Source organism: Cucurbita moschata, unplaced genomic scaffold (genome assembly GCF_002738365.1).
Source record: "Cucurbita moschata cultivar Rifu unplaced genomic scaffold, Cmos_1.0 Cmo_Scf00025, whole genome shotgun sequence".
Classification (NCBI taxonomy): domain Eukaryota; kingdom Viridiplantae; phylum Streptophyta; class Magnoliopsida; order Cucurbitales; family Cucurbitaceae; genus Cucurbita; species Cucurbita moschata.
In genome coordinates this window covers 1,949,534-1,971,171 of record NW_019268541.1, presented here as the reverse complement: position 1 = coordinate 1,971,171, position 21,638 = coordinate 1,949,534, and the positions used below count along the sequence as shown (strand labels likewise).

At 38.4% G+C, this 21,638-nt stretch overlaps 3 protein-coding genes across 10 annotated transcripts in view; 1 reads left to right on the top strand and 2 right to left on the bottom strand.

Moving 5' to 3' along the window:
- LOC111461597 (serine/threonine-protein phosphatase BSL3-like) overlaps window positions 1-2,019 on the top strand; it is a 14,048-nt gene extending 12,029 nt beyond the window's left edge. Inside the window, exons 20-22 of one of the 2 annotated variants that reach the window (XM_023105181.1) lie at window positions 929-1,064; window positions 1,133-1,272; window positions 1,353-2,019. In XM_023105181.1, coding sequence (XP_022960949.1) covers window positions 929-1,064; window positions 1,133-1,272; window positions 1,353-1,436 — 360 coding nt within the window. In that variant the 3' untranslated portion in view covers window positions 1,437-2,019. The remainder of the gene's footprint in view (window positions 1-928; window positions 1,065-1,132; window positions 1,273-1,352) is intronic. The other variant, XM_023105180.1, reaches the window with a different exon arrangement.
- A 3,926-nt stretch (window positions 2,020-5,945) lies between these two features.
- LOC111461548 lies at window positions 5,946-8,756 on the bottom strand. Its single transcript, XM_023105113.1, has 2 exons — window positions 7,352-8,756; window positions 5,946-6,408 (listed from the first exon to the last, which is right to left on the bottom strand). The coding sequence occupies exon 1, from the start codon at window positions 8,447-8,449 to the stop codon at window positions 7,364-7,366; it is 1,086 nt and encodes a 361-aa protein (XP_022960881.1). The 5' UTR covers window positions 8,450-8,756; the 3' UTR covers window positions 5,946-6,408; window positions 7,352-7,363.
- A 2,390-nt stretch (window positions 8,757-11,146) lies between these two features.
- Window positions 11,147-19,327, bottom strand: LOC111461546 (protein IQ-DOMAIN 1-like). 7 transcript variants are annotated; one of them, XM_023105106.1, is made up of 8 exons: window positions 19,088-19,326; window positions 18,164-18,276; window positions 17,516-17,695; window positions 15,896-16,141; window positions 14,623-14,850; window positions 13,944-14,060; window positions 12,351-12,843; window positions 11,147-11,618 (listed from the first exon to the last, which is right to left on the bottom strand). In XM_023105106.1, exons 3-8 carry the CDS (start codon window positions 17,600-17,602, stop codon window positions 11,506-11,508), a joined length of 1,284 nt encoding a protein of 427 aa, XP_022960874.1. In that variant the 5' UTR covers window positions 17,603-17,695; window positions 18,164-18,276; window positions 19,088-19,326; the 3' UTR covers window positions 11,147-11,505. The 7 variants fall into 7 exon arrangements, with proteins under 7 accessions (XP_022960874.1, XP_022960876.1, XP_022960875.1 ...); XM_023105108.1 differs by having other exon boundaries at window positions 18,187-18,276; XM_023105107.1 differs by having other exon boundaries at window positions 17,516-17,647; window positions 18,187-18,276.
- Between the last annotated feature and the right edge of the window lie 2,311 nt (window positions 19,328-21,638).

Sequence of the window (21,638 nt, the reverse complement as noted above, 5' to 3'; positions counted from 1 at the left end):
TTAAAAAAAAAAAAAAAAAAAAAAAAACCAGGTACTCTATTCAAGAACTCTATTGTTCATAAAGTCCATAATAAAACCAAACTTGTGTACTTTATGTGTGTTCTCAAACACTGGGATGTAATTCATGTAGAGGCAAGGACAATAATTCTTTTCATTTCTAAAGTTAAGACTATTCTCAATTTGTGTGTCGTACTTAAACAGAGGGATGCACCATTTCAAATTGGATTTGATTTCAAACTGGGATGTAATTACGTATATTTGAGACTACCTTACAAGTTACAGCTGTTTTATTTCTAGTCTAAATGTCTTGTATTGGAGTTATGACTCACTTTAGTATGGGATTTAAACAAAGGGAGTTTTAGGAACGCTGGGTGACGTTTGCATGTAGTTTCATGAAAATTTTGATTGGTAGTTGAAACATCACCTTAATATTAGTGAAAACTTTATTGGAAGTTGAAACCTTCTCATATGAATATTTCATCTCTGGATCATGTCAATTGTCCAATTTATGTTGTCTTCCTTCTTCTCATAAGGGTGGTAGGTTGTTTAATTTACCGTCTAATTATGCATGTCCTTGTAAGATGAAATGTTTCATTGTGTAGAGAGCATTAAGGTTCAGGATCAAGAGTACATTAAGGTGATGTTTAGTTTAGGAAAAACGACTCAGTTATTCCACGGTATAGGTATCTAGTAACGTAAAGTACATCATTTGATTTGCTAAATTAGGAAGGAGTGTGCAGAGAGATTCGTTCTTTTCCTAACATACCTAATCGAAGGCGTGATATTTATGCACCATTTGTTGTATGCCTCAAACTTGATGTGCTCAGTTTGGAAATCAAAGTTTGATGATCACCTTGCTTCAGTAATAGAATTTTGGATGTTTCTATGAAGTTGAAATTATTTTATAGTTGGTCTTGTTTGGTTGCAGCCTGATCGTGTTATGGAATTCTGCAACAATAATGATCTTCAGTTGATAGTTCGTGCTCATGAATGTGTAATGGATGGCTTTGAACGTTTTGCTCAGGGGCATCTGATTACACTTTTCTCAGCTACCAATTATTGTGGTATGTGTGCCTCAACTATACGTCTTACACGTCCTAGTCATATCATTAAAACACGTTCTTCTGTACAGGAACTGCAAATAATGCTGGAGCGATCTTAGTTTTGGGTAGAGATCTTGTGGTGGTTCCAAAACTTATACATCCCATACCACCAGCAATAACATCACCCGAGATGTCTCTAGAACGCCATACGGAGGATACATGGATGCAGGTGACTTCACTTCTATGGCTGCCTCTTACTCTAATGTCAGTTGTTTTGTCTATTAATTCTTTTGGTTTTATTGAGAACAGGAGCTGAATGCTAATCGGCCACCAACACCGACAAGAGGTCGACCACAAGTTGCCAGTGATCGGGGTTCTCTTGCATGGATGTAGTTGATGATTTCTCTGTTGAACAACGTCTGCAGCCTGGTCCTTCTGATGCTCTCTGTATATAGCGCTATGCCTCATACAGAAATATCCAATTGGATCTTTAACACAAAATAGCAGATGAAATTCTGATTTTTCAACACAAATTATAGGCCTTACAAGATGTTCTCAAGAGCCAAGTTGCAAGCGGTGAGTTAGTTAAGATTTTGTTTCTCTTCTCTTGTGCTACAAGTTGATGCTGAGTTTTGATCGTCCCTTGTTTATTGAGCCCACGAGCACGTGGAAGTTAGCGATATGTCGTCCCACACAGTTCTTTTTCATCTCTAAATATCTTTTAGAATCCTTGCTATGACCCCATTATTATCATTATTTCTTTTTCATGGGAAATGAAACTTTCCTTCACGGCGAGATGTAATTTCTTAGAATCTTTGAGGGTGTCCTGTGGTGTATCATAGAAATTGGTTGCTTTCTGTAATTTTTGCTCGTTTGCTTTGTACATTATAATTCATGTAAAGATATAAGAACCTCTTTTCCCTCAGTTTCTTAATCGAGGTCGATCATACATGAAGTTTCTGTCTTTTTTGTTCGAGGTTAGTCCGAGGACCGAGTCTTTTGTGGTATCACTTGAATTATTGTGTTTAAATTTTGGTTCAGGTTTGCTTCCCAAGTTGGCCTTGATCTTGTTGCTTGAAACTCAAAACGATGCTGGGCTGTGTTCGGGTATATTACCAGCTAATGCCAGATGAGTTGAGGAGTTTCTTTGGTTCTCTTTTCAAAATAAATGCTTTGTTGTTTAATAGTTTCTTAATTTTGTTTTGATTTTTCTCTGTAAAACTATTCTTATTATTTTATGAAAGTATATATATTTGTATTATTGAATTACCTTTTTCTTAGTTTTCAAAATTCAGTTTTGATTCGAAAGTAGTATGTTCGGATTGTCGTATTTTAACCTTCTAAGTTTTATTGAAAGTACAAAAACTAGATTTAGATATCGAAGGGTGGAATGAGACCGAAGGTACAATGATTCTTCTCATGCTGGATCGACTTGTTCGACTTGTTCGGTTTGTTGATTTTCTTGTATTGACTTGCTAATTTGATGATGTTCTTGAAGAAATTCGAAATCTTGTAGTGTCATATACTTCAAGAATCTTCTATTTTTTTTCGAAGTTTTTGAAGTGACTTTATGTAAATAGATTGTTCTCGATCTTCAAAGTCTTCGGGTCTTAGAAAAGAAAATTTTCAAAGAGTGTTTGCTCTTCAGAAGATCAAATTTAGAGTTTTCCATGGCCCTTATGAACATCATTGAGATAGATTTTTCTTTGAATCATTGACTAACCCTTAATCCGGAGGGAGAAGTTTATTCAATCAATGGAGCTTTTCGAAAAATATTCTCAAATTAAAAAAAAAAATTTGTAATACTTCTAAACTTTATAAAACAAAAAGTTTCTTTTTTTAAAAAAATATCTTTATGATAATTTTGGACGGAAATGGTTAATAAACGGTTTCCATCCAAAATTAATGATAAGTGTACTTTTAGAATTTTATTTTTTTTTATAAGTTTAAACATATTATTGAAACTTTCGAGAGTTAATGAATATTTTTTAAATGAAACCAATGAAATTAACGGAGAATTAGAATAAGGATTTGAAATCGACACGTGTTTTAGGACCATTAGGATGTTTTGTCTTTCACTCACATGTTTTCTACAAAAAAATTATAGAGATAAGTCCATACTTAACTTTAACTTTAAAATTTCTATGATTGTCCACCAAATAATAAGATGTCTTGCTCGTATAATAACTTTAAATTCACTTTAAATTCTTTTAAAATCTTTGAAAATGTTTAAAATTTAACATATTTCTTTTCGATAATAATTAAACAACAAATCTCGCACTCAAACTACCATATATGGTTTCAATTAATGCTTAGATATGGTAGATAAATAAACAAAAACAAAAATCTATTAATGTCAAGAAATTATTAAGATAGTTAAACTTGTACAAACAAAGAACAGTTATGGTAACAACATTTAATGATTTTTTGTCTATGTTATGTCTTTATTAAATAACTCACTAAAAAAATTAACAAAATGATTATGTTAGTTTTTATGCAAAGTTTAATTAAAAACTAATATATTTATAAACTATGTAAAAATGGTTAATATTACCTTAATTTATGAACATGTGTCGTTTTATGCTATAAATTCTATAGAATTATTATGTTACAATATCATATATATAATATGAATTACCATATACTTGGATCATATATTAAGATCATGTGGATCAATATAGAGAAGGCCATAAGTTTGTCTAAGGTTATTATACAAGAATAGGATGATGAACTTGAAGTCGAAATCGATACCGAGATTGAAGAAGAGGAAGAAGTCCTATATCTCGAACGTGATAGAAGGAGAGCACTTGGCAAGTAGACTTCAAAAGTAGTTAACCCCAAAGGAAGGAATGTTTCTCAGTTTCTAAGATAATTTTCGAACAAGGCGAGGTGTATGACGAAAGTGCTAGAGACATGAAGACAGTCGATATATATTTGTTCAAGGGATTTCAGCTATATGTTCAACAAACTTATAAGGAATTTCTCCACGGTCGATTTCGAATGGTGTCTTGAGAGAAGTTCCTCGTCTTCTAAAACTGCGAAGGGGTCGGGATTCAGTGTTCGTCCTTGTTGATTCGACTAAGCACTAAGAAATTTGACACCAGTCTCCATCCCAAAACTAAAGTTTAATACAACCTTGTACCTTGGGTAATCCCTGTGAGATCTCACATCGATTGGAGAGGGGAACGAAACATTTCTTAAAATCGTGTGAAAACCTCTCCCTAGTAGACATGTTTTAAAATCGTGAGGCTAAACGGCTATATGTAACGTGCTAAAACGGACAATATCTACTAGTAGTGGGCTTGAGCTATTATAAATGGTATCAAGGCCAGGCACCAAGCAGTGTTCCAGCGAGAAGGCTGACCCCCAAGGGGGTGGATGTGAGATCCCACATCTATTAGAGAGAGGAACGAGTGCCAACGAGAACGTTGGGCCCAAAGGGGTGGGTGGATTGTGAGATCGCACATCGGTTGGAAAGAGGAACGAAGCATTTTTTATAAGGGTGTGAAAACTTCTCTCTAGCAGACACGTTTTAAAAACTTTGAGGGAGAATCCTGAAAGTGAAAGCTCAAAAAAGACAATATCTACTAGCGGTGAGCTTGGACTATTACAATTATCCTCCTAAATAATTCTCATAAGCTACTTAAAACTCGAGTCAAGACTAGTCAGCAGGAGGATTTTATTCATGTACTTACTGCTAACTAGTCTCGAGTTCGAGACTCGTTTCCCAGGTAGCCAACTGAGAGCCAAAGCCTTTATAAAACCTTACTTTTCTATCCAAACTAAGGATGTTTCAACTAATTCACCCACTATCCTAAAATGATGGTTAGCTAAATCTTGAATTCAGACATCAGCAAACTTAATTTAGCAGTGAATTCTAAGAAGCATAGAACATAAAACGTGTTAGGTGGAACACGTTAGATATCAATAGTGACAATCCCTAGCAATTTAAGGCAACATGGCTACACATCCCAAGTAATGAGTATCAAAATTAAGAACAACATATCAGTTACACCATTCATCAAGCTTGCTAGCTAACTAAACCACAGAGAAAAGGTTCTGAATGAATATCGTTCGAGATTTCGAAACTAATCGAGCACAGAATTTTCACAAGAGTGCGAATGTTTCTACTGACTTGTATACTTAATTAAGAACACATCCTACTTATGATTCCCATAACAGAGGAGGCATTCTTCCTCAAATCATCAAGATTCAAAAAAATAAAAGTAAACAGTTGCAAATTACATGTTACACAAACTCAAGTTTCTATAACCTATTCCTTCTTACAATTCAGATTATACAAGCTTAGGCTTTCCGACTCTGAAAATAAACTGAGAATTGAGAGCAAGATAGTATTAGAGTCGTGCCCCTATAACTAACCCATGTCGGGAAATCCTTGGGTGCCGAACAAAGAAGTAGTGAGTCTCGAAGGTGAACTCATAATGAAGATTTGTAGTAGTTAGCTTGGATAGCACTAGACGGACACATATAGATGACTATTTAAAGGGAGGTTTAGTGGTACTTGTTTGAGGAGAGGATTGTTGGAGTATCAGATTGCCCAAGTAATGGAAAGATCGTAGGTATATAAACGAGGGACACTATTTCCATTGATATTGAGGCCTTTTGGAAGAACCAAAAATAAAGCCACGAGAGTCTATATTCAAAGTAGACAATGTCGTACCACTGTAAAGACAAGTGAAGAGTCGTTAACCCTAACACTCAAACTTACAACTGAAACTGATCGACTTTTTATCAAAGCTAAGCTTATTAAAACCGTGAGTGAAACATTTCCTCGTATCTCCATCCATCCTCACAAAAACATTAGGAAATTAAAAGCTAAAATCACAAGGATTAGGAAGAGTAAAGGAAAACTAAGGTTTCAAGGGCGAAAGAGGCCAAAAATGAAAGAGCATAGAAGCATGACAACCTTCATATTTCCCAGTGACCCAATAATCCTTTCCCATTCTTCAAACCTTCCATGATGTTACATATGTACAAGAAAGAAACCTTAGAAATGGCAGGAGAATGATTCTATTTCTTTTTTTTTTTCCTCAGTTCTTCCGCCAGCAACTACTGTTACATAATCAAAATACAAGGAACAAAAAGTGGAAGAAATTATTAATATAATACAGCTTTCGACGAGAGTACCTTGCATTTTGTTTCACTCGTATCTCTTCCCGAACTGTGCTTTGTCCGAAGCTTTGTCTGGACTGGCACTTCTCTGGATGATTGTGGGCTTACAGGCTGTGGGCACTTTGGCGCCTCTTCATAGCCATATTCCCACACAGAACTTTTTCTTTTTCTTCTTCCTTATCAAGAAGTAAAGCTACAGCACTGGCCCGACATCATTTCTTTTGTCTTTAACCTGTAATAATGCAGCACACAGGACATGAGCTACCCTTTTCACTAGTTAGCCAGAAGGGTACAAAATCTATAGTAACCTGGACTTGTGATATAAACTGAGATAGTAAAAAACACATTGCTCATGTTCTTCAAGTCTCAAAATCTAGAGAATGAAGTGCATCCAAAACTTCAAATTTTCCAAAGGAGGATGAGGGTCTTTCTAGTACGGCAATGAAAGTAATGTGGGTCTCTCTACTTTTACAAAATAATAGACAAAGAACATGTGAAACCTCTGTTCTACTCAACTGTGAGACATCGATTGGAGAGGGGAACGAGTGTCGGACCTCAAAGGAGGGTAGATTGTGAGATCCCACGTTGGTGGGAGAGGGGAACAAAGCATTATTTATAAGGGTGTGTAAATCTCTCCCTAGTAGACGCGTTTTAAAACTTTAAGGGGAAGCACAGAATGAAAAGTCCAAAGAGAACAATATTTGCTAGTAGTGAGTTTGGGCTATTACAAATCGTATCAGATATTGGGCGGTGTACCAGCGAACACGCTAAGCCCCAAAAGGGAGTAGACACTGAGCGGTGTCCCAACGAGGACGCTGGCCCCAAAGGAGGTGGATTGTGAGATCCTACATCGATAAACGAGTACCAGCAAAGACGTTGAGCCTCGAAGGGGTGGATTGTGGGATCCCCCATCGGTTGGAGAGAGAAACAAAGCATTGTGTGGAAACCTCTCTCTAGAAGACACGTTTTGAAACCTTGAGGGAAAGCCGAGAAAGAAAAGCCCAAATAGAACAATATCGACTTACATCAACCCACCATTCACAAGTTAGGAAAAACTATGTAAGACTCATCAGCAAAGATACAAACTCACAACTAGAATTCTATAACCAAAGGGAACATGGAAAGCGAGCTGCAAATCAAGTAAACAAACAACTTCTAAAGCACATTCAACTTACCAGTAACAGATCTCAGTCTCTGAAAATCACAGACTTCGCCATACCCATAAGCGGTCTCAAGCAATCCGGTGTGAATTTCCGGGCAAACAAGTAAGATTCTGAATAATTCGATTTCCGTAGCTGATGAATAAGCTTCGGAGAAACTTCTGAACTCCGATAAGTATAAGGATGCCCATTAGCAGTTCCAGTCCAATTCACCCGAGTTAGCGTGTACTGTGTGCAGCCACTCAGATCCTTCATCGAAAGAAGAGTTGGAAAATAGTGTTCTTCAGGGTAACAATCATCAGAACTTCGGCAAGGAATCCTAAATTTCTTCCACAACGTCCGATCACTAACAACCACCAATGCGTGCTTTCTAGTCAACACGAAGAACTGAGATCCAACACGAAATTTCTCAAACGGGACCTCAGGCATCATCGTGAATCGACCCCTGGCATTATACCTCTTCCAGAGATGCCGTTCTTTCGAGACAATCTCCACAAAACTCTTGAATCGAATCCGCACACCCATCCGGGTAAGCTCGGATTCAGTGGAGGTTGAATCAAAAGTCGTCGAAGAAAACAGAGAATTATAGACATAAGAAAACGAATGAAGAGGAATACAATACTGAGACAAGAGAGCGAAGTACGCATTAGCCGGATCATCGATCATCGCCGTCGCCATAAGGCGGCGCGTGGCAGAGATGAGCGTTGGAGAACCACGATAAGTCCGCTTCGAAACAATAAAACGCCCTAGAAAAGGGCCGCCAGGGCGCGAAATATTAACGGAAGGATCGGCATGAACATAAACATTGTAGAGATCAGAGTTATTAGGGAAGAAACGACTCCAAAGAGGAGCGAAATGGAGGTCGGAATTAGTAAGAAACAGAAAGGCAATCTTCAATTTCGGATTGGTGGAAGAGAGATGAGAGAAGGTTGATGGATTGTTAGCATTAGATCCGGCGGAGGCGCGACTGAAGAGGAACAGATCGTCGTGTTCATCAGGCGGCTGGATTGGAATGGATTGCGGCCTTGAAGGGATGAATCGAGGCGCGAGAAGGAAGAGGATTGGGAGAGAAAGGATGAGGGAGAAAGAGAGAACGAATGGGGTTGAGAACATGGAAGGAAGTGGGAGAGGAATTACGATTCTCAAGGCGGGAAAGTGCGATGAATTGAAGGAAAATCTGGTGGAAAAATGGTGATTATGGTCTGGAATCGTGACAGAAAGCGAAGAACAAGAAGAAGAAGAAGAAGAAGAAGCGACGGAGACTTTGGATTTCTGGGAGACCTTTGATTCATGAAACTCAGCCACTGTGAGCTCCGGCGAGAGAGAGAGAGAGAGAGAGATGTCGGAGAGATTGCGATGGCGAGAGAGGACTGAGAATGGGCGACGAGGGAGGAGGGAGGCGGAAGGAGAGGAAGGAGGAGAACCCAACCTTTGACTCCGACAAGCTTCCGTGAATTAACGGCGTCTTAAAACTATATACTTGTTATTTTTAAATTATTTCCAATATTTTGTATCAGCTGTAATAAATTTTTAAAAATATATTTATATTGTGTGTAAAATGATAAATATTATTATTAAATTTATTTAGTATTATTAAAATATAAGATTAAGCTGAATAAACATAAATTATTATCTTAAAAAAATTATAATTTAATTATCCAAAAAAATAAATCTAATTTACATAAAATATTGAAAAAAAGGACATAAAAAATAATTGTGAGTATACAAAAAATAATAATAATAATAATAATAATGTAAATTATTATAATAAGTTAATTTATATATATATATATATATAGTTTGTTATATTATGGATTTTATTTTTTAAAAAAATAAGTTTTAAACGTACTAAATATCTTATTTAAAATATATGTTGCATTAATAATTAAAATTTTTAAACTTTCAAATATGGAATATTTACGGGTCACAACTATATCACTAACTTCTATTACAAATGTTAAATATTTTTAATTTTTATAATAATCTTAAAAATTGGATTTGTTGAAACTCTATTTTTGGGTTGGTCTGGTTAACCCGACCAAAAAATGTCAACCTGTGAATTGACTCGAGTTTTTCAATTTTATAAAAAATTCAGCATAACTCAAATTGAAAAGAAATCTAACTTTACCCGACATTTATACTCTAAGTTTAATAGTCTGATATAGTTGGATTCTGGAGCGTGTACACTCTTAAGAAAAACAACAATAATAATAATAATAATAATAAATCTATAGAGAAGAGATGGAATGGCCATGTCATTAATACCTACGCCAATTTCATTGTCATGGTCTTTATTATTTATTTTTTCTCAAAAAAAAAAAATTATATAATGTTAAGTGTGACATCGACCTCATCACTAATTGACATGTATGTTAACGTCCGTACAATATATTGACAAGCATTAAGAATGTAGGACCTGTACTTTGGCTCGATTTATACTTAGTTAGCTCAATAACTCATATCCTCAGCTTGACTTATACTTAGTTAGCTCGATAAGTCGTATCCTTGGCTTGATTTATGTTTAGTTAGCTTGATAAGCCGTATCCACGTCTAGACTTTGCCCTAAACCTAATCAACAATTTACGTAATCAATTTTTATACATGAATTATCATGTCAATTTCTGTAAACGAGGTTGTAAATTAGAGGTGTTCATATCACTCGAGAATCCGACCAACTCAAACTACCCATCTCAAACCATTAAAAGGTTGGGTTATGTTAGATCTTTTTCAATTTGGGTCGGGTTGAATTTTTTAAAATAAAAAATTGAGGTCAGTTCACGAATTGACTTTTTTTTATCGGGTCAACCTGACCATCCCAAAAATAGGGCAACAATCCAACTCAACCCTTAAGATTCGTAAATATTATAAATGATGTCATGTATATCTTATAATTTTATACCTTAGTCTATCCCGTCAATTTTGATAATTTTTACCGAGGTATTTATTTGAAATAAATTAAGTTTTATATAATTTATTTATTTAATTATGTTGAAGTCAATGATTTTGACTTTGTCCAACAAATAATAGTTGGTCAAAGAAATTTTCGTAGTCATTTGCTAATTAATGATAATATTCAAATTATAGAAAAGGCATATTTAAAGGACGAAAATAAAAATAAAATAAATAAATAAATAAATAACCACCGACAAACTTGGGAGAATCAACTTGAATTATATTTGTCGGTTTTGCTTTTTTATTTTTATTTTTAAAATTATTTATTAAATTCAAATTAATTTTGGTATTTATTATTATTATTATTATTTAAATATATTTAAGTTTAGCCTTTGTTTTGGTCAACAACTGACCCAATTAGTCATCTTATTAGGTGTGAATGAATCCTTCCACTATTGGTCAACAAAAAGTAGCATTCACTACAAAAAAATTCTCGATTGAACGGGTAACAGAGAAAGGAGTGGGAGATTTCTTCCTATGAGCTAAGCGGGGTTGGAGATTATATCCCTCGTCCCAATCTCCGTCTCGATCCCATCTCCTGGTTGTCATTGCTCGATCACTTCCTTTTCCACTAAATAGTTGCTTAGGGACCTTAGCATACGATCTAGGTTGTTTCCCTCTTGACCAAAATTTTCTTGGGGTTGGTAAGGTGAAATGGGGCCACCCTAGCCGATTGAGCACTCTACCTCGAGCCATCGACATCATCTGTAAGTGTGAAAGTTATGTTATAATATTGAAATAGGAGGCAAGTTTTTCTGTCCCTATCCCGCCTCGTGGACACCTCTATCGACTTCTCTCTCACACGTCCTATGCTTTCCAATAAATCAATTCACGCTCGTGAATGACTAGTTTTTTCTCGATCGTTTTAACATTTTCTTCTTCGAAATCAAACATTGAACAAAAAAAAATTACAAGGGAGTAAAAAATGAACAAGTGACCAAATATCCACATGGTTGAAGACCATAAACAATGATGAATAATTACAGACTCCCCCAATGATATTCACCAAACCAACCTTATTCCCTCATACATTTGCCAACCATTGCAACAACTCACTGTAAATAAACTCGTAAATTCAAAGGAATACAAGTTTGCTAGCGACCGACCCGATCATAACATGACGTTGCCATATTTACACATGATCCTGCAGCACATCTCCGAAAACTATACGTCTCGAGCTGTTTTCCTTGCCGTTTGGAATGTGTTTAGTTCACTTATCAGTTTTGTGATCTGGGTTTTGCAGCTTTTGAGTCACCTCTTGATATCGGCTTCGGTTCAACGGTCGCTTTGCTAGTTGAGTTTCTCACCGTTCGGTTTTGACTACCAGGATCTGCAATTGTTCGATCAAATGTAGATCAAGAAGTTGCTCGAGTCATATAGGATTCTTTGGTTCATTTAGAAAGGTCTAACGCTAACTACAACCAATTGAAAAGACTTTGGAGGACCTAATGATATCGTCAAATATCACACAACAGACATAAGCATGCATGTAGAACATGAGACTATTGTCCTCTTTGGGGTTTTCCTTTAAGACATGTGTTGGCAAGGGAGAAATTTCCACACCCTTATAAAAAATTCTTTTTTCTCCTCCCCGACCGATGTGGGATCTCAGAATCCACCCCTTTTCAGGTCTAGTGTCCTCGTTGACACTCGTTCCCCTCTCCAATCGATGTGGGATCTCACAATCCACCCTCTTTTAGGGTCCAGCATACTCGCTGGCACTCGTTCCTCTCTCCAATTGACGTGGGATCTCACAATCCACCCCCTTTGAGGCCCAGTGTCCTCGTTGGCACACCACCCGGTGTCTGGCTCTAATACCATTTATAATAGCCCAAGCTCACCACTAGCAGATATTATCCTCTTTGGGTTTTCCCTTTCGAGCTTCCCCTCAAAGTTTTTAGAACACGTCTGCTAGGGAGAGGTTTCCACACCCTTATAAAAAATATTTCGTTCCCCTCTCAAACCGATGTGAAATCTCACAATCCACCCCTCTTCGAAACCTAGCATACTCGCTAGCACTCATTCCCCTCTCCAATAAATGTAGGATCGTAAGTAAACTCACCGTTATGAGGTAGGGATAATCGCTTCTTTGCATTTTTTACCAATGGTGCGGATCTCTCTTTCGGATTGCTACGTGATCTTAAACCGGTATCTACTTTAGGTTTGACTTGTTCAAGTGGCCTCTCAGGTGCAAGTTTATGCTTGAGCTTTTGAACCTGTGCACTGGATACCTCTACAATGCCAGCTGACTTAGTCGGGGACGACGAACCACATCCATCAGAATGCGAGACAGCGGTTCTTTGGCTCGAGAGGTTTGGTTGATCAGTCACTAAGTTTGTTTTCTTGCCAGTAGTTTGTATATGAGATTTAGTGTTGCTTTTGCCCTCAGCTGATCCGTTCTCACGAATCATCACTCCGTCTTTGAGATTGATGTCGAGAAAGCGGTTTTCCCACGGACGAACAGCCATCCATCTTTCCAACCAGTTCCAACCCCAGCTGCTTTTATCTGGTTCAAACTGGAAGAGGGCAGCCTGTTGTCTTGTTCCTGCTTGCCACTGAAGATGAGAGAAAATTCATCACATCGAACATAAATTTTGAAGTAAAACCTGAAAAAAAACAGGTTAAAATGAATATTGGCACGTGCTCGAGTTTTGTTACAATGAGGCTTCCAATGTATTGTGAACAAGACAAAGAAAACACGGGATGAATTATCCTGGTCACAACAGTTGGGGAAGAGAATGAAACATTCTTTATAAGGGCGTAGAAACCTCTCTCTAGCAGACGCATTTTAAAAACCTTGAGGGGAAGCCCGAAAGGGAAAGCCCAAAGAGGATATTCTCTGCTAGTAGTGGACTTGGGCTGTTACAAATGGTATCAGAGCCAGACACCAGACGGTGTGCCAGTGAGGACTCTGGGCCCCAAAGGGGGTGTGGATTTTAAGATCCCATGTGGATTGGAGAAAGGAACGAGTGCCAGTGAGAACGTTGAGCCTCGAAGGGGGTGAATTGTGAGATCTCATATCGTTTGGAGAGGGGAACGACTGCCAATGAGGACACTGAGCCCTGAAGGTGGTGGATTATGAGATCTCACATCGATTGAAGAGGGGAACGAGTGCCAGCGAAGATGTTGGGCCCTGAAGGGGGAGTGGATTGTAAGATCCCACTTCAGTCGGGGAGTTGAACGAAGCATTCTTTATAAAAGTGTGAAAATCTCTCCCTAACAGATGCGTTTTAAAAACCTTGAGAGGAAGCTTGAAAGAGAAAACCCAAAAAGGACAATATCTGCTAGCGGTGGACCTGAGCTGTTACAAATGGTGTCAGAGCCAAACACTAGGCAGTGTGTCAGCGAGAACGCTGGGCCCCAAAGGAGGTGGATTGTGAGATCCCACATCGATTGAAGAGGGGAACGAGTGCCAATGAGGACACTGAACCTAAAAGGGGTGGATTGAGAGATCCCACATCAGTCGGGGAGGAGAACGAAGCATTCTTTATAGGAGTGTGAAAACCTCTCCCTAACAGACGTGTTTTATAAAAACTTTGAGGGAAAGCTCGAAAGAGAAAGCCCAAAGAAGACAATATCTACTGGCCGTGGGCTTATCACTCACTCAATGAGACAGAGATTCAAAATATAGAGCAGATGAGGGATGGACTTGTTCTACCTGATGAGCCAGAGCATATGCCATGGCTCTCTCACGCTTAGCAGCAGCCTCCTGCCTTTTTAACAATTTTGCTTGAATTTCTTCAACAGATCCGACAGTGTCGCACCAACCATCCTGTACAATAAGCACAATCATTAAGAGTGAGTTATTAAAAAGGGGAGAGACATAGTAGAAGCATCTATAGGTGGTCGGTGGTCGTCCCATTATATTCATGTAATAGCCCAAACCCACCGCTAGCAGGTATTGTCCGCTTTGGCCCGTTACGTATCGTCATCAGCCTCACAGTTTTAAAACGCGTCTAGTAGGAGAGGTTTACACACCCTTATAAGGAATGTTGCGTTCCCCTCTCCAACCGATGTGGGATCTCACAATTCACCCCTTTTAAGGGTCCAACATCCTCACTAGCACATCGCCCGGTGTCTAACTCTGATACCATTTGTAACAGCCCAAGCCCACCACTAACAGATACTGTCTGTTTTGGCCCGTTACGTATCATCGTCAGCCTCACAGCTTTAAAACACGTCTGCTAGGAGAGATTTATACACCCTTATAAGGAATGCTTCATTCCGCTCTCCAACCAATAGTCTAACTTAAAAGTGGAAACAGGTAGAAGTGCACATACCAGTATAAATGTTATATACTTTGTAATCTTACAAAAATATTGCTTATTTCTTACTTCAATTTCTCGAACTCGAGCTTGGTTTTCAATTTGCTGTTGAAGTTTTTGTTGTGCGGTCTCACTTTCCAATGCAATACGTACATGCCTTGCTCGAACACGAGCCTGAACTCTCACTAAAGCTTGCATACAGCGTAGAGTTATTGCAGCTTGTTTCCTGACAGCATGACCTCTGACAAGAGCTTGAAGTCTAACCAATCCCTTGAGAGCTCGGAGAGCTCTTCTAGCCTGAAAGATAATGAGAAGATCACATGAAAGAGTTTAGATTTATAAACTACAAAATCAAGAATAAGAAAAGGCATGCATCTACAAATTATAAGGTGTACGGGGCAGCAGGAGTCCCGTGCTCAAAACATGGACCACAACCTATTTCAAAAGCCCACCGCTAACAGATATTGTCCGCTTCGGCCCGTTACGTATCATCGTCAGCCTCATGATTTTAAAAATGAGTCTATTAAGGGGCTCAACGTCCTCGCTAACACACCGCCCGGTGCCTAGCTCTAATACCATTTGTAATAGCCCAAGCCCACCACTAGCAGATATTGTACGTTTTAGCCCGTTACGTATCACCATCAGCCTCACAGTTTTAAAATGCGTCTATTAGGGAGAGATTTCCACACTCTTATAAGGAATGTTTTGTTTCCCAATGGGCCAAAGTGGACAATATCTGTTAGTGGTGGGCTTGGACTGTTACAAATGGTATCAAAGCCAGGTTATCGAGTGGTGTGCCAGTGAGGACACTAGCCCCCCAAGGGCACTAGAATGTGAGATCCCACGTCGGTTGGAGAGGGGAACAAAGCATTCCTTATAAGGGTGTGGAAACCTCTCCCTAGCAGACGCGTTTTAAAACTATGAGGTTGACAGTGATACATAATGGGGTAAAACAAACAATATTTGTTAACGGTGGGCTTGGACTGTTACAAATGGTATCAAAGCCAGGTTACCGGGCGGTGTGCCAGTGAGGACGCTAGCCCCTCACGGGGAGTGGAATGTAAGATCCCACATCGGTTGGAGAGGGGAACAAAGCATTCCTTATAAGGGTGTGGAAACCTCTCCCTAATAGACACGTTTTAAAACCATAAGGTTGACGGCGAAACGTAAAAGGCTAAAGGGTACAATATCTACTAGCGGTAAGCTTGGGATGTTATCCTTTAGTTTAACTTGACCTCCCTCTTCAACAACTATGCTTTAAAGAAACTTTACATAAAATGAATTGAAGAAAAGTAACTCGAAAAATAGGCGAAAAACACGAATAAATTAGTACTAGCAATACCAGAAATCCTCGAAACATGGTTTGGATGCATATCGCGGCCTGTTCTTCTATATCGTTGTGTTGATTATGCAATGCATCATATGTTTGAAGTGAATCAGAAGGAATAGAAGCTGTTCCTGGATCTGAAAGAGCATTGGACTCTTCAACAAATGGTGTAAAATTCGAGTTAAACTCGTGCTGAAGTTTATCTGCATCGATATCAACAGAATGCTTTCTCCGATGCCAAAACTTGTTGGTGGCTGTCCTCTGTATGATCAAAGAAAATACATAAAGAGGATATTCGAACGTCGAAGTATCGTGAATAGCACCGTTCCATGCACGACATAGAGAGAAGATATAGAGTATTTCAATCAGTTCGCACGAAGAAAAAAAAGTCATGAAACTAATTGAAGACTCGGCCATTTGCCTTCAAAAAGAAAGTTTAAGGTTCAATTACTGTAACTGCCAAGCTCACCGCTACAGATATTGTTCTCTTTGTACTTTCCCTTTCGGGCTTTCCCTCAAAGTTTTTAAAACGCGTCTGTTGGGGAGAGATTTTCACACCCTTATAAAGAGTGTTTCGTTCTCTTCTCCAACCAATGTGGGATCTCACAATCCACCCCTTTGGGGCCCAACGTCCTCGTTGGCACACCACCTCGTGTCCACCCCCCTTCGGGGCCTAGCCTCCTTGCTGGCACATTGCCTGATGTTTGGCTCTGATACCATTTGTAATAGCCCAAGCCCACCGCTAACAGATATTGTCCTCTTTCGGTTTACCATTGCAAGCTTCCCCTCAAGGTTTTTAAAACGCATCTGCTAGGGAGAGGCTTCCACACCCTTATAAAGAGTGTTTCGTTCTCCTCCCCAATCGATGTGGGATCTCACAATCCACCCCCCTTCGGGGCCTAGCCTCCTCATTGGCACATTACTTGATGTCTCGCTCTGATACCATTTGTAATAGTTCAGGCCCACTGCTAACGGATATTGTCCTCTTTCAACTTTCTCTTTCGGGCTTCCCCTCAAGGTTTTTAAAACGCATCTGCTAGGGAGAGGTTTCCACACCCTTATAAAGAGTGTTTCGTTCTCCTACCCAATCAATGTGGGATCTCACAATCCACCCTCTTCGGGGCCTAGCCTCCTCGTTGGCACATTGCTTGATGTCTCGCTCTGATACCATTTGTAATAGCCCAAGCCCACCGCTAACGGATATTGTCCTCTTTCGGTTTTCCATTTCAAGCTCCCCCTCAAGGTTTTTAAAACGCATCTGCTAGGGAGAGGTTTCCACACCCGCATAAAGGAGTATTTCGTTCTCCTCCCCAACCGATGTAGGATCTCACAATCCACCCCCCTTCAGGGCCCAGCGTTCTCACTGACACTCGTTCCTTTCTCCAATCGATCGATCGACGTGGGATCTCAAGGGAACTTGCTATCAAAAAGAAATTATCTTTTCGAAGTAATTGTTCATGTGTCTAACAAAAGTTGAAGGTCTAAAGTTTAGGTATCAATTAGCTTCATTTCACACAAGGAATCATTAAATTCAAAGTTACAAGTAAAAGTATCTTCCTCAAGGTTGCAACCAACAGATAAAGCCATAGAAACTCGAATCGAACATCAATGAGAAGGGTATAGAATTATAGATACCGTGTTTTCATCGTGTTCTGATGACTGAGATTTTTCTGACTTCTTCGAACCAACTAACGCTTTGAACCATTTTCCTGAAACTCCCATGGTGCATTCAACAGCGTCGAACAAGAACAGAACAACAGCTAGAAACTGTCGTTCAAAGAGAATGTGTCAGGAAAGACAACCAGAGAGTAAATACTGCAGAACGAAAAATAGATCGTTACAAATATGAATAAAGTTTCGTCGAGGAACGATATTTTGCAAAGAAATTCCAACACAAAGACTAAAAAAATAGGTGCATAGGCCGATCTATGACCGTCAATGTAACAACTCAAGCCCACCACTAGCAGATATTGTCCTCTTTGGGGTTTTCCGCTCAAGGTTTTTAAAATGCATCTACTAGGGAGAGGTTTCCACACCCTTATAAAGAATGTTTCGTTCTCCTCTCCAACCGATGTGAGATCTCACATGCATCGACCGATCTGTGATCGTCAAACTTCTAGATTGAATCCAAGAAGTGATTTTGTGCCAAATGAACAAATGGAAACAGCAGCAAGCCAATAACAAGCATGATATTCAATATCTTGGACAATTATATGTGAACTTCTCACCACATGGACCAAATGTTCTTTAAAAAAATTGAAGTTACTATGAAAAGACACGAACCTCAACAATTCGGGTTCACCCACCTTTCGACTTCGATATCAAATCGCTATTCCGCGGAGTTATTTAAGTTCATTTCAGTCACACAACAAGCGAATTCCCAGATTTCTTGCAACCTACAGAGAACAGTAGATGAAAAACACCATTAAAAACATTCCCACCACAATGCAGATCAAGAAGCCAAAGATCCAGCTAACTGCCAACATAAGAACATAAGAACACTACCAACATCAAGAAAAACACAAACAAGAACACATCACTTACAGAAACATAAGCCTCCAGCTCTTAGAGATAAAAACTCACGACATTATGAATTTAAATGCAAATGAACAACAGTCAAGAACATAAGAACACTACCAACATAAGAACATAAGAACACTCCAACCACAACAGCCAAAGATCCAGCTAACTACCAACATAAGAACACTACCAACATCAAGAAAAACAAACAAGAACACATCACTTACAGAAACATAAGCCTCCAGCTCTTAGAGATAAAAACTCACGACATTATGAATTTAAATGCAAATGAACAACAGTCAAGAACATGACACAAGACATCCATAAAAAGAACTTCCCATATCATCAAATCATGTCCTCCAAACACTTACAAATGGCAAATTTCATAGACATATATCAATGGTGAACCTCAGTTCTGAAAGGATAATACAGAGGCGTGGATTGTTCTTAAGCACATTCATCAGGAATCAGAACAAATAAAGAAACCCCCAGTAGACTTGAGAAACACCTATAACTCTACAGCACAAACCCATAGCAAAACCCTAAATGCAACTTACAGCAGCAGATCAGCACAAATTACAGTCCAAATAAGGCAAATTCATCGAAGAACTCAGCTCATAGTGAGTGGAAGGGAGTTGAAGAACAAGAAAGTCAATGAGGGAAGTGGAGGGGGAAAGGGGAAGATACCTTAGGAGCCGTCTGATCCATCAATCAGTCAAAATGAGTCAAACCCAGCTCAGTTCAATCATTTGGGTCACCAAAAAATTTCAATTTGGTTGAAGATATCTATCCACCACCCATCATCTGATACAGCAAAACAAGGACCGTCATCTTAAACCTCATAAAAAGGAGTGAACCAGTGAGAAGGACAACGTGAGAAGAAATTAAAGAACAAAAGAAAAAAAAACCGCTCGAGGAAATTTGAGAACTGCAATTGAACGACGTCGTTCGAGGGGGAGTGGAGGATCGACGATGTCCCATCGTAATGAATTCGGGTGAGGGCCCACGCCACCCTTCATGATTGGACGCGCGTTAGAACGAAGTGTTGTCCTTTTTGTTTTTTTATTATCTCAACCAATTTGTTCTTATTATTATTTTTTTTTATCACAAAAAAAAAATTAATTAATTTTAAAAATGATTAGTTACGTGTCTTAGAGTTGGGTTAGGTGAGTCGATTCTAACGGTGCAAAGTTTTTAATTTATTTAATTGAAATCTATGCTATCAATCAATAAATAATCACTTAAATAATGAAATTAATATTTTCTATCCGTTAAATTTAATTTACATATGATGTGAAGATTAATTTTAATGTAGGTCGGACTTCTTATAATCTTCAACAAACCATTTGTTACTCGAGAAATTTGACTCGCTTTCAAATTTTTTGTGCTTGAGCTTAACTTTATGTATACAAATGCTGCTATCGCACATCGTGTTTGTCTCACAAGCTTTTCTTCACTTGTTATCACCATCACCTCCTTTTGTATGAACAATAAATATATGCATGCTAACTAAGTTACAATCACGCTAAGAAAAGAGTAGATTGCAATTTTCACATATAGTTAGACAAGACGGGTAAGAAAAGAGTAGATTGTAACATTCACATCTAGTTAGACAAGACGGGTGAGAAAAGAGTAGATTGTAACATTCACATCTAGTTAGACAAGACGGGTAAGAAAAGAGTAGATTGTAACATTCACATCTAGATAGACAAGACGGGTGAGAAAAGAGTAGAAAAAAGAGTAGATTGTAACCTTCACATGTAGTTAGACAAGACGGCAACGACTCTCAACTCACACCCATCCGACCATGTGAAGGCAAAGATAGACAAGTGTTATGATGCAATCAAAGATACAACTAAGAAAGACGTGCATTGTCCAACACACAAAGAAAGATGTGCATTGAAACCAAGATGAAACATAAAAGATTGTTAAGGATAGACATGATAAAGGTAAAGTTTGGAAAGAAATTCGACTTATCTAAAGCTAAATCAGTTTATATAATACCAAATATGTCTCAAAAACATGAGGTTAAGAGTCTCCAACACCCATCACCAACACCCACCACCCATGGGTTGTATGACCTAAATACAACCAACCTTCAACTTAGATGGCAAGATGAGAAACCTTGACATGCCGTGCACTCCACCCTTCAGAGTAAATGTTCAGTTCTTTGGCAAACAACTAGCTGTCTAAGAAGTGCACCATTAACTGACAAGCCAAACCCAAATCTTCCTATGTTCGGGTGTTTTCCTTTTATATTTTTAGGGAATTTTTAGGGAGTATTCTGTACTTGTATTTTCATATATTTTCAAGGAGTATTTTCCTATGTTCTAGTGTTTTTCTTTTGTACGACGTTTTATAAAAGTCATGTTTAGGCTTGTATTTTCAGGGAGTATGACGTTTTATAAAAGCCATGTTTAGGCCTGCCAAACATCAAATGCCTCAGAGTGATAGGAAATATAACTAATTGTCAACTTCTCTAAAGTTATATACTGTATGAGTAGGGAATATGACTAGTTATCAGTTTCTCCCTATCCAAAGTTTTATATGCTGTATGAGCCAAAGTTATATATAAGAAATATGATTAGTTGTCAACTTCTTCCTACCCTACCGTATGAGCCAAAGTTATATACTTGTATGAGTAGGAAATATGACTAGTTTTCAACTTCTCCCTTCTCCCTACCCAAAGTTTCAACTTGAAATATACTTATAATGTATCTTCTCCCTACCCAAAGTTTCAACTTGAAATATGTACCTTTTCCCTACCCAAAGTTACTTGAAATAGTACCCAAAGCTATCAACTTCTCTCTATCCATCTCCCTACCTAAAGTTATTACTTATACTGTCCCCTACCCGAAGTTGTATAAGTTATTCCGTATAATATTTCTCTCTTTCTTGCTTATATAACTCCTCTCTCTATTCTCGTTTTCTAAAATCTACCCTCGTTTTCTTGGCCCTCTCGTTTTCTAAAACCTTCTCTTTAACCAAAGCCAAAAGCTCGAGCATAATCGCTTGGCCGTAGGCGACTAGCAACGAATTGGCTTAACTCGCACAATCACTAGTCCACTGCCATCAAGAGTGCAATTGTAACACCAAACACGAGAAAGAATGAAATTCAAGAGTGCAATTGTGACACCAAACACGAGAAAAAATGAATGAACCCAAGCACAGGAGAGAGCGCAAACATTTAACAAGAAATTGATCAGAGACATCTATGAGTGTGTCCCTTTTCGTGGTC